Source organism: Phalacrocorax aristotelis, chromosome 2 (assembly GCF_949628215.1).
Source record: "Phalacrocorax aristotelis chromosome 2, bGulAri2.1, whole genome shotgun sequence".
Lineage (NCBI taxonomy): Eukaryota > Metazoa > Chordata > Aves > Suliformes > Phalacrocoracidae > Phalacrocorax > Phalacrocorax aristotelis.
In genome coordinates, this window is record NC_134277.1 from 49,633,368 (window position 1) to 49,646,178 (window position 12,811).

A 12,811-nucleotide genomic window follows, 5' to 3' on the forward strand; every position below is an offset into this window, starting at 1 on the left:
TACCTCACCCATGAAGGTTGATCTTTCTTTCATGAGGTGCAAACAAGTTATGATGATCTGACTACAAAGTTTATTGCAGATCTCTTCCTTTTTAATAATTGTCCCTGCTTTAAGCACCTACCATGCTTACTTAATATGATATTGGATATAACAACTGCTGTAGCTGACATTCTGCATTTCCACTAAAGGTCCTTCCTTAGGAACTTCAGTTTTTCCACAAACTGCTTGAAGTACCATGTACTACTAATAGCTATTACGTTTTTAAAGAAGAACTTGGAGAGTAGTTTTATTGTTCTAAGTGTTAAAACCCATAACCTCACCTTTACTTTAGTTCCCGATATTCAACAGCATTAACTTGTAAGGAATAAGTTTAGGATTTTCTGTACTATATAATGGAAACTGGTTTTAAACATCGAGACAAACATCTCTGCTTACACTTCTAGTGGTAGTTACTAGTGGTGGTTACTTCAGGATAGTAGCCAAACACAGGATCACAGCAGTAGAGTCTGGAAAAGGTCATTCAATTCAGCATGACTGGATTGAACTTTATATATACACATTGTCTCCTTGTAAGACCACCATGAAAAAGATTTTATAAGCCATTTATGGAGCATAATGAGATTCCAAAAAAGCTAAAAATGTAAACTTATTAGTAAGTAATATTAAGCTGCAAACAATTTACTAGATCAGCTTTGAATTACAGTGGAAACCTTTCCTAAAGACAGAATTACTTGGAATTACTTTTTATACATTCTGTAAATAGTTGCTTATATAAATCTAAAAAATTTGAGGCATTATCAGGAATAAATAGCTGCAGTCAGACTATCAGAATTTATGCATTGCAGCCTGTAAGATTTATTTTCTACCCTGCTTTGTCCAGCTCTTCAGAATGAGGATCCTGATGAAGCAGCTAAAGCCTTTGAAACACATTTCTCTACAATCTAACATACTAGGTCCAAACTCTTCCTATAAGCAAAATGCACTTGATGCAACAGTTAGAATGAAGAATTACTTTGCCTTTGAATATGACAAACAGGACTCAAAGTCTGAAAGCCCTACTAACTACAGACGATTAAGATGATTTAACATTTTCTGTTTTTAATTTGTACAAAATATCTGTAAAATGAATAAACAAATCCAGAAACACAAGAAAAGAAAGAGGTGACAAAAAGACTGAATTGAAGGCAAATATATCTCTGAGTTGTACTAGAGTACTGTTTTACTTTATTAAGTACTGTGATACACTTGGCTGTTTATTAGCTATCACTTTCAACATAATTAAGCAGTCTTGCACACTAACACCACTCACTTATCAGGCAGCCAAACCTGACTTTGTGGTTCATCTTATGCCTAAATTTGTCATTATGTCAATGCTTGTCAATAGACACAATATGTCTATTACAGACAATATGTCCTTTCAGTAGACTGCCCTAATGACTATAGGAACAGATTAGCATCTACTGTACTCCTAGAACATCAGCTTAAGAGCTGATGATTCTAGCATGTAGAACTGGGTGTTCATTTTATAGTTGACAAATGTTAACCCTTTTAATATGACAAGCTCAAAGTAATAGATAGCTGGTCGTTTCATGGCCAGTAGAACTAACGATAGCCCATTTCTTACAGATTTGTATCCTATATCCCTGCCTACCTCCATGGTAATAAGTTGCCATTCTTGTCACTGGTGACTCCTTTCCCCGGTTTCTGAAACCTTGGCACTGCTTCATCCTGTGTCACTGAACTATAAGCATGTGATATAGTGGGAGTTCTTCCCATGCAGTGACTGATCCTGTGGGATCATTACATAGGTACCCTCCTCAGGCATTGACCAACACACCGTTGAACTCAGTGATTACAAATCTAAAAGAGAAGACTGCAGATATTTTAGGAAAAAGCAAACAGGAAGTGAATACTGAAAAGACCAGGGGGATATACTAATTAATAGATCTTTGCAGGCCTACTGGTAGATCTCAGAATACTATATAAGAGTATAAGTTTTATGCTTTATAATTTAATTTAATAAATGCTAATGGAAATAGAATTCACAGATGGGAAGTTTTCACCTCCATCAGCAAGAACTAGTGCAAGAAATGGTCCAAGATTATAGGTAGCAAACTTAATGTTTTAAAATTTTGTAATTTGGAAATTTTAGTTATTAAAATTCCTTTCTTCTGGTAAACATGTAAGTACATATACACACACACATATAAATATATAGTGCATCTCATGTATTGCACCACTCCATTTGCTGTACATTAAGCCAGGAACATTTAATTGATCAGCCCATACTATATTGCCTTTCCCTAAGCTATGGCACTAACTTGGGTCTTTCTCCTTTCCTCAGATGTTATTATAGAATGAATACAAACTTCGTATATTTGGACCTCTCTGCTCTCTACGGTTAACTTAAAATTGTCCAAAATATTTCAAAAGATGGGGAATGGGAGGAAAGAAAGAGACTGGCAGATAGAAGCCAAGACAGAGGGGAAAAAGGGTAAGTCTCACATTCTTAGAAGACCATGCTAAAAATGACCACTATTGTCTCAGCTTTTTAGCATCTCACTTTAACTATTCCCAAGAGACCCTATATTAATCCCATTCTCCCTACTAAATTCCAGCCTCAGTAATTAAACTGAATCATATTATTCCCCTCTAATTATTAAGTGGAAATTGTCATTAATGTTAAAAGAACAAACGTATAATAGCTGATAACACAAGTACAGGCTATATTAAATTCCCTCTGTGACTTCAGTTGCCTGTTATTCTCCATTTCACTTTTAAACATTACAAGTGGTTATCATTATGTCTGATGTACTGTTACGCAAAAGGACACAGTTCAGGGGAGAGAAAAATTAATGTTAGGCAATCCACCCTGTAAGCAAGTTGCTGAAATGCACAACAGTATCATTATTACTAATATGAAATCACAGAAGCAGTAATGAAGCAAGTGCCATCATGCAAAATTTCCTTGAGAAAGGGGAAAGTTCAACATGTAAACTGCAACCGTTTAAAAAAAAATCTCTATCACATAACACAACTCCACTGAGCAGGACAGAGTTCTGAAGGCTACGAGGCATGAAAGGAAACAGTGACGAGGGTCTCTGAATGATCAGCCTGCAAAAATACTGCTTTTTGACAGCTGAAGAGAGGCATACACAAAATCAGAAAGAAATCCTCATTGCTAATGTCTGGACTCCTGGAAACAAAAAAACTTGACAGGACTGACCCCCTAACCTGAATTCCTTATAATGTTTAACAAGTATTTAGGGGTTTTAATTTCTAAAGCTCCATATATACATGAATTATTATCATACTGTAATGGGGAAATAAGGGAAATTGATGACCCATAATACTCTTGTCTTCAGCCTTTTTTTTTTTTCAGACAGCAAAATAGCTCATGAATGTTGAATGCCTTCATTAACAGCATGGACATAGCACGTTAATAGGATGGAATAAGATGCACCTTCAGCAAGTTTGCAGATGATTTTGCAGTGAGACAAGCAGTTGATGTGATGAAGGGCTAAGCTAACATACAGAAGGAGCTCTAGAAGCTGAATAGCTGAAAAAATGGGTTGCCAGAAACCTCTTAAAGTTTAACAAAGGCAAATACAAATTTCTGCACTTGGGAAGGAATAAATTCATGTAATAGTACAGGCAGAGGCTGGAAATACAAACAGCATGTGGTCCACCCTCCTAAACATCTTTGTTGCCCTTCTCTGGACTTGCACCTCTCTTGTCAATGTCTTTCTTTTAGGTTGGAGCTCAAAACTGGTCACTGTTCTAGATAAAATATCACGAGTGCCTAATAGTGGACAATAATCACTTTCCTCAACCTTCCAGTTATTCCTTCTTATCGCAGCCCTCTTTAGCCTTTATTGCTGCAAGAGCAAATGGGTGCCTCATGTTCAACTTTTCTGTTTGGACTCCAGGATCCTTTTCTGCAAATGGGAGCTTAGTTTCCATTTTACTAGACCATGTTCTTCTCCATCACACAAAATCATTAAAAAAGTACAGGTTTAATATCACACACAGTGTCAGAGGAAGTTTAAGGTATTTTCCTGTACTGAACATTACACTTACAACTTCTAATGAAAAATACAAAAAGCCCTACAGTTTACATGGAATAAGTTTTCAAACAACCACAGAATCATAGAATTAGGTTGGAAAAGACCTCCAAGATCATCGAGTCCAACCATTAACATAACATGGCCAGTGCACCACTGAGCCATGTGCCTAAGCACCACATCCAAATGTCTTTTAAATACCTCCAGGGAAGGTGACTCAACCACCTCCCTGGGCAGACTGTTCCAATGCTTGACAACCCTTTCAGTGACGTATTGTTCCCTAATATCCAGTCTAAACCTCCCCTGATGTAACTTGAAGCCATTTCCTCTTGTCCTATCAATCATTACGTGGGAGAAGAGACCAACAGCCACCTCGCTAAAACCTCCTTTCAGGTAGCTGTGCAGAGCAATAAGGTCTCCCCTCAGCCTCCTTTTCTCCAGGCTAAACAACACCAGTTCCCTCAGCTGCTCCTCACAAGACCTGTGCTCTAGACCCTTCACCATCTTCGTTGCTCTCCTTTGAAAACATTCCAGCACCTCAATTCCCTTCTTGTAGTGAGGGGACCAAATGTCAACACAGCATTTGAGGTGCAGCCTCACCAGTGCTGAGTTCAGAGGCACCATCACTTCCCTACTCCTGATCGCCACACTATTCCTGACACAAGCCAGGATGCTGTTGGTCTTGTTGGCCACCTGGGCAAACTGCTGGCTCATGTTCAGCCAGCCCTTGACCAGCACCCCCAGGTCCTTTCCCCCCGGGCAGCCTTCCAACCACTCTTCCCCAAGCCTGTGGTGTTGCATGGGGTTGCTGTGGACCACGTGCTGGACGCGACGCTGAGCCTTGTTGAACCTCATACAATTGGCCTCGGCCCATTGATCCAGCCTGTCCAGATCCCTTTGCAAAGCCTTCCTCCCATCAAGCACATCAATACTTCCACACAACTTGGTGTCACCTGCAAGCTTACTGAGGGTGCACTTGATCCCCTCATTCAGATTACTGATAAAGATATTAAACAGAACGGGCCCCAGCACTGAGCCCTGGAGAACATCACTTGTGACTGGCCGCCAACTGGATTTAATGCCATCCACAACAACTCTTTGGGCCTGGCCATCCAGACAGTTTTTTACCCAGCAAAGAGTACACCTGTCCAAGACATGGGAAGCCATTTTTTTCCGGAGAATACTGTGGGAAAGGGTGTCAAAGGCTTTACTACAGCCCAGGTAGACAACATCCACAGGCTTTCTCTCATCTACTAAGCAGGTCACCTTGTCACAGAAGGTGATCAGGTTAGTGAAGGAAGACCTGCCTTTCATAAACCTGTTGTGACTGGGCCTGAGCACCTAGTTGTCCTGTATATGCTGCATGATGGCACTCACAATGATCTGCTCCATAACCTTCCCCGGCACCAAGGTCAGACTGCCAGGCCTGTAGATCCCCAGATTATCCTCCCTTTTTTATTCAAATAAAATCATACAGTCTACAATTACAATATCAATACCTTCATAACATTCTTGAAAACCAAATTTCAGAAGTCCTTCTCTTGAATGTTAGGCCCTTAATAAGTAAAGCACTGACCAAAATACAGGTTTTCAGTACTCTGAAGATTAGCCAATGGGGAAAAGGGAGAAGATGTGGATATTTTACTTGAGGTAAATTGCTTTTGGCTGCTGTGCTATTTTTCCTAATCAGGATGCTAAACGTCAGTGAGCCCAAGTTAGTGTTATCCAGTCACTAATAGTCTGAAAATATTACTGGAGTCATATATGACATAGCACAAGAAAAAGATAAAAGACTAATAATGTTTCCATCCCACTTCCCTAATTTGGAAACTAGCATGATGGAAGAGATGCATTTTATTTTTGGAGCAAATGAAAAGTGAAAGAGCACTGATATACTACCAGCAGCATAAAAAGTACACGGAATTTTGCTTTGTGAGACTATAAAGAGGAGATATTTATGGAATTAATGCAGTTTTGCCATGTTGTTCAATAGTTTTGCACCTGATTTGCCATGCAGAAAGGCAGAGCATATTACTTCGAGTAAGGCATGCCAAGTACATGGTTACAGGGCTTGTGGGACTTAAGCTAACTTCTTTGCATATCATTGTGTAGTTTTAATAAATTATCCTGTTGCAGCTCAGGTTGGTGCTAGCTTAGGATTTTACCTGACATAAAGCAGATGCGCCCAAAGATAGTAAAAGCAGCACATATATCAAAACCCCAAGAAGCCCCTAGCAGTTCTAAGTATGATAGGCAGTTTGCTAAGAGAGAACCGAAGATTCAGAATCCCATGAACCCTCCCTCTCCAATTCAGTCATATTTTCCTCCTCCTTCTTTTCTTCTGGCCCTATTCTCACACCACTAACTTCAGATCTGTTTGAAACAGAGGAGAGAAGCATGTTATGAGCTATAATGTCAAGTTCCAGTTTGTCTCCTGAATGATGGCGTTGTCTATCCAATCCCTTCAGAGTAAACTGACAGGAATTCAGCTCTCCCGCTTTCTGGGTGAGTGCTTTAACCACTAAGGTAATTACAAAAATGAGGGCATGACCGCTACTACCAATCTTGATGGAGTTTTAGGCTGGTATGAGTTCTGATTTTTTTTTTTAATCATGTATCTAAGGCAGATCCAATTCTTCAAATCTGATCATCACCATCAGTGTTTACACTTAAACCATTAATCATACCAAGTCTCATTTGGTTTCTTCTCTGACGTGATGACTATAGAAAAGCTACACTCTGATGAAGTTTCCCTCTCACACCACACCCAATCCTTTCCTAGAGACTTTTAAAAGGTTTTCTTTCAACTCTTGGCTTCACAAGAGATTTAGCTGTCTCTTCACTGTCTCTCTATGCAAATTTCTTCCTTTTCCCTCTGGAGTATGCTATATACTGCTATGCCAGTAGTCTAGGTTTTTGATTTATTCCATACAAATAGCAAAAACAGCAGTGTAGATCTGTATTGCTGGATGTCACTCACTTAACGATAAGCAAAAGTAATGTTACCAATGTGTATATTTCTAAACAAGTTCTAAAATTTATATAGACTTACAACAGCAGAAACTTTCTCTTCATTTTGTAAATCAGAACTGATTTCTAAATAAAAGGAGCTTCAATGATAACACATAGTGAAATGAAGACATGGAATGATTTGTAGACTAAGACTTCATTAGTCTACATCACTGGACCAGAACAGAAGCTAGTTTTTTTAAAAGTGCAGAAATATTGTACAACTTGTCCTTTCACAGGTTTGAGCAGTGAGAAAAGGAAGAACCTGCAGAGGCTCTCTGCCTGCACTCCGCACTGTTATGGTCAGAGCTCTAGCCCACTCCTTTCTGAAGCCATTCTTCATGGGCATAATGTAACTTTCAGTCAGTAATTCTTTTGTAACCATATTTTCTTGGAGGAACAGCTTTCTAAAATTTAAATTTATAATCAAATCAGTAGGGGAGGTAGATGAAGTGATGAGGCATACCAGTCAGTTACAACGCGATTTCTAACAACCACTATGGAATATAAATACATACAAGTCTAGAGTTCCATACAGTGCCAGATATTACAACAGACTGGGAAACATCTACAGTAAGGAGAATAACTAAAGATAAAAACAACATACCTTCTTCAAAGAGTAACATCAGGTTCGTGCTTTTATTAGCAACTATGTTATTCAGTAAGGCGATCACAGTTTGCATTGTATTGCCAAGTATACTGTCTTGGTGGTCCTGTAAAAACAACAACAACAAAATGTTCTCTCAATCCCTTAAAGTTCAACATTTAAAACACTGTAAAACCAGCCAAATATCTGAGTTGAGAATATCAATTTCAGGAAGCCAAATCTAAAATCTTGGACCAAAACTTCTCCTATGTTATTTTGAACTGAAAGAGTTCCTAGTTAGGTCTAAAATTTTAGGACTTTCAGAAATGGCATAGAGTTTTATCAACCTAATCTCCATATATACAGAACCAGGAACATTCCCCTTTGCGTAGTGTTTCTTTTATTAAAGGTACTAATTTTACTTTTTTCAGTTTCAGCTTGATAACCCAGAGTAAGTTGTAAAAGCTATTTGTTGTTTTTGTTTGTATACTTTCACAAGTATAAAATTAATTTCACATGCATGTTAAAGACCTATTTCTGTATCGAATTGCATCACTTATGATGTCTTTCTTATGCTTGATGATTGCTTCAGTGATTTTTCACAACTTTCTGAGACTATGCTGATAAGAGGAAGTCATCAGGGTTTATAAAGAATTTTATTTTCCTCTGTTGTAGTTAACACACTTGCACACTCAACCTGAAAAGGGTGGATAAGGCAGTGCAACCAAAATATTTGTTTATTCATTCATGCTAGTGACAGTAGTAACTCAGGTAACTTCCAAGAAGCCAAAATATGAGAAGCTTTTCCAAATCTGAGGCTAGATAAAAATATAAGCCTGAATAAATTTCAAATCACTCTAGAAGGTTCAGGAAATATTTTGTCCAATTTTTCAGACTCAAAACAAAGTAGAAACATATATCCAAAGTGAAAATAACAACATTAAGAAAAAACTGTTGCATTTCCTTTATTGTAGACTTTTCACACACACCTAGATGACTTCCATGCTTCTCTTTCCCATCAAATCTCTCAATATACTGATATCACTCCACTACTTTGCTGGTTACCTTATCTTCTGAAGAAGATACTCCACAGAATATGCCATTTATTCTGATCCATCTCCTGTCTGTACTTCATTTTTTGAAAAAAAGTTAATTTTAAATTGAACAAGACAAAAGATTATTGGTCCAAATTAGAATGTGAGTATGTGAATGTGAGTCTGTGAATAAACACAAAAGACTGCTGTCCCTGAGAGTTTCTTTAGGAGATGAGCACCAGCAGCCAAGAACAGTTTATTTTCTACATCTCTTTGCTCAGGTCTTTATGACCTTCTGTCTCAGATGTACGCTTGAAAACAACAGCAGCAATCTATCCTCCTCTGGGATAATCTTACTGACCATCTAAATACCATAGCTAGTGCAGAATTAGGCTGCCTAACTGTTAGTCAGCAGCAACCTCAAAAAACATATTTTACTATTCTTCCAAGAATTCACTTCAAGTCAACCTATGAATGGCATTCAGAGTGATATCTCTAGTTTATAAGCTGCTTTTTGGGTTTGGCCAGGACTAAGTCATCAGCACCACATTTCGGATAAGCCACACTATTTGAATCCCTGCCTGGAAACCTCATATAACCGGTTGCAAGAAATTCTGAAGTGAGACAACTCCTGATTTTTATTTCTTGACTAGTCTGATAAAATTCAGGATACTGTGAAATGCATCTTCAATGCCACTTTGGAAAGTCCTCTGTCGCAGTAGTATAAAGGGTCACGCTATGTGAAGAACAAATTTTTTCCTTTAAACATTCAACTACTGAAAGGAAGGTTTTGACAGGCAAAGGCTCATATGGTTGCTTTGAGAGCATTAATTTCTGTTTCTGCACTCAAAACCTAAAATTAAATGCTATTATTCCCTGTAAATACCATGAAATATACATGATAAGGCATAATATATTAACAGATGAAGAAATACATTAACATACACAGCCTCCTATTCAACTTCAGGCTGTATGAATTTTCTATTCATACTAGAGCACTTTAAACTGGATCATAAGGAGAAGAGACAAGGAAGAGTGGCTCACAACCTTTGAAGGATTGTAGTTTTCTAACAAACCCTAAAAAAAAAAAAATATATCCAAGAGCCCCAAAGTTCTGTTCACTTTACATAGCATTCTGAGATGTCATTTAGGATTTCTGTAAAGACTACAATAAGTATCTGTTCCTCTGAAGGTTTAAAATAGAACCTGATAAATTTAAAAGCAATGTCGGAAAGTATAAACACTACATTCTTCAAAAGATAAGGTAACCAATACAGAAGAGAGATACCATAAAGCCACAATACTAAAATTAAATTTGAAGTTATTTCCTTCAGATAGCTGAAGGGTAAAAACCCCATTTTTTTTCAAAAGATCAACAACGTGTTTATCTGGTAGTCTATCATCACAATGCCTTATTAATTCTCCTAAAGAACATTTAGAAAACAATACATTAAATAGTAAGAATGCCTATTTGTGTTACTAAAGATAATGATACATACAATGAAAATATAAAAGTAATAAAAGAAAAAATTCCATAAGTGCCAAAATGAGAGCTGACTCAAACATTTTCTTTGCAAGTACAATTATTTCTATCACTGCCCCATATATGTGAAGTAAACATTTTCTAGTAAAATTCCCTTTTGAGATATGCAATTAGAAGAGAAGCTGGTAGTTTCTTACAATAGCTATCGTTTGCATTAACCAGGTTAGTAACATTAAAATGAAGCAGTCTTTGTTTTTAACGGAGATCAATTGCACTATACAACCCTCTACTGAAGGACTAGCACTGATGCTTTTACTTATATCAAAGCATACGTAATAAAACTTATCTTACCCTAAAAACATATAAACTAGAATTCAAGATATCTATCTTGAGGAAGGAAAATGGTCTCTTAATGAATAAAATAATCTTACAAACTGTATCCTTAGCTGTACTACTAGAGTTTTAACCTATGTATCAGATGGTTTTTGACTAGATACTAGGTTTCAAGAAGCTACAGGTATGCTTTACTTAGATAAGTCATCACTGATTGCTGTTAGACTCAATTTTAGAGGTTTATATAAAAATATTTAACTTCTTCATAATCTATCAAGGAGCAAAGCTGATCTAATTTGTGTGCACAGCACCACAGACTGTGGATATTTAATGAACAGCGCACTTGACAGCTTTAATAAAACATAGCATTTGCCAGCAGAGATAATTAGAATTGAAGCAGCAAAATTCTAGTGTTTGGCAACACAGATGAAACAACTTCATTAAAATGTACAGCTTCGACGAATGAAAGGCAGGAACGCACTGGACCCTGAAGAATCAGCCTTCTCAAAACTAATTGCTTCAGTGCTTAAAAAGGACAGCTATGAAATACCAAGGGCATAACAAGGAAATACTAGTATAAAAAAAAGGAACCACTGAAGATAAATCAGGCACTGTATTTAGGCCATTAAACTTTTCATTCTAATTTTGAAGGGTTGTACGTTAACAAAAGAAATCAGTTGAAGTATTTTTTTAAAGCCAGTTAGGTAAGAGAGTGTGAATTAGCAAAGTGGGAGTATGAATCTTGGCAAAATGCTATGGCTAAAGCTGCCATTTCTCTTCCTTTAAGTGGATTAGAACTTAGAACAGCACAGGCAAAATACAGTAGCTTAATTACATTTTAGATAACAAAAGAGATAGCAATTGTGGTGAGAAGTTACCAATTTGGAAGACCTCACATACATGCCTCCTACTCATGTATCTAAGAACCCAGAAGAAAATGCACTAAATGCTACGTTTACAGAAATGCTGTAATTAAATCTAAGGACCACTATACACCACAGTACTACCACTCATTCAAAATAATCAGTGTGATTAAACTTAACTATAAAAGAGCTCTCCTTCTCAGTCTTATATGTGACCCTATGGACGCAAGTTAGGTAAATCAAGGGATGTAACAAGATGGAGACTTGATTTTTCATACATTAAATCCAGTTAAAGAAGAAAATTATAGAAATGAACCATATCCAAATTATATTTCCTAAATGATGTCATTTTCATATGATGTTTCTTTGGCACAGTGTAGTTGAGATAAACCAAGGCATTGATGCTAACAAGGACCTCTAACAAAAGCACAGTTTAATATTGCATTCAACCTAGCTTATTTTTATATAATGTATTATTTTGTATATATGAAATAGAAGATCAGAAGCTTTTCTGGACATAACAGTAGAACCCTTCTGCATGAAACAGTGTTATTAGCGTGCAGCCTACAACGGACATTCACAACAGCACACATACCGTTCTTCAATCACAAGAGGAAGCCCACTGAGAAAGAAATTTAATCCAGCTTTGTACATAGTTGGCTAATCTGGTCTTTAACATGTGGCTTTTGATGCGTAAGACCAGTTATGCATAAACTGAAAGCTTATAAATATGGATCTCTAACATTAAGGTAATACTATTCTCCTTATTGATGATTTAAGTCAGAAGTAAGCACAGCCATGTCTCTTGCTACTCTGCTTTTCAAAGTCAGCCTTTTTCAAAAGCACAGTTCTAACAGAGCTAATATTTCCAAATATTTTCCTCTGGGTATGGTCATACAATAAGGAGCAACTACTAATCTGGCAACCAGTTCCTGCAATAATCATGCTTCTCAGATGTACCAAACCAGTGATATAGCCAATCCACACACAAAGATCAGAAGTCTTGCAACTTTCACAGAATATTGAAAAAAGAAAAAAAGAGAGGGAAAAAAAGAGACAATCTATAGTCTTAGTTGCCAAGTGCTTAGCCAAAGTCAATCAAGGACAGCGAAACAGTAGTAATTTTGAAGGACTGATGAAGGATAAAGGATACCATTAATAAAAACCTAGGATGGCAAGTACCAACCAACAGAAAGCAGTAGCGTTAGTCTTAGATTTTGTTCTCCTACCCACTGCAGCAGGCAAAGCAAAACTTCATAAGATACTTTTTGAGATGTATAGCCATTTTTGAGAAGTATATCAATTTACAAGTGTGTTCTCTTGCCATACCTAAGTTCAAATTTTCAGAGACCTAACAATCTTTCTTTTTATTCTGGAACTCATTTGTTACATTCTTTTCATTTCCCCAAATTCCTTGTTATCTTGGAGACAAGCATACA

The 12,811-nt window shown here is 37.1% G+C and overlaps 1 protein-coding gene across 7 annotated transcripts in view; it reads right to left on the reverse strand.

The window, feature by feature from the left end:
* ULK4 (unc-51 like kinase 4) overlaps window positions 1–12,811 on the reverse strand; it is a 248,917-nt gene that overhangs the window by 83,399 nt on the left and 152,707 nt on the right. For all 7 annotated transcript variants that reach the window (XR_012659008.1, XM_075083469.1, XM_075083468.1 and 4 more), the window contains one exon: window positions 7,681–7,786. Coding sequence is in view for 6 of the 7 variants with exons in the window: in XM_075083469.1 (XP_074939570.1) it covers window positions 7,681–7,786 (106 nt within the window). In the remaining variant the exon portion in view is untranslated. The remainder of the gene's footprint in view (window positions 1–7,680; window positions 7,787–12,811) is intronic.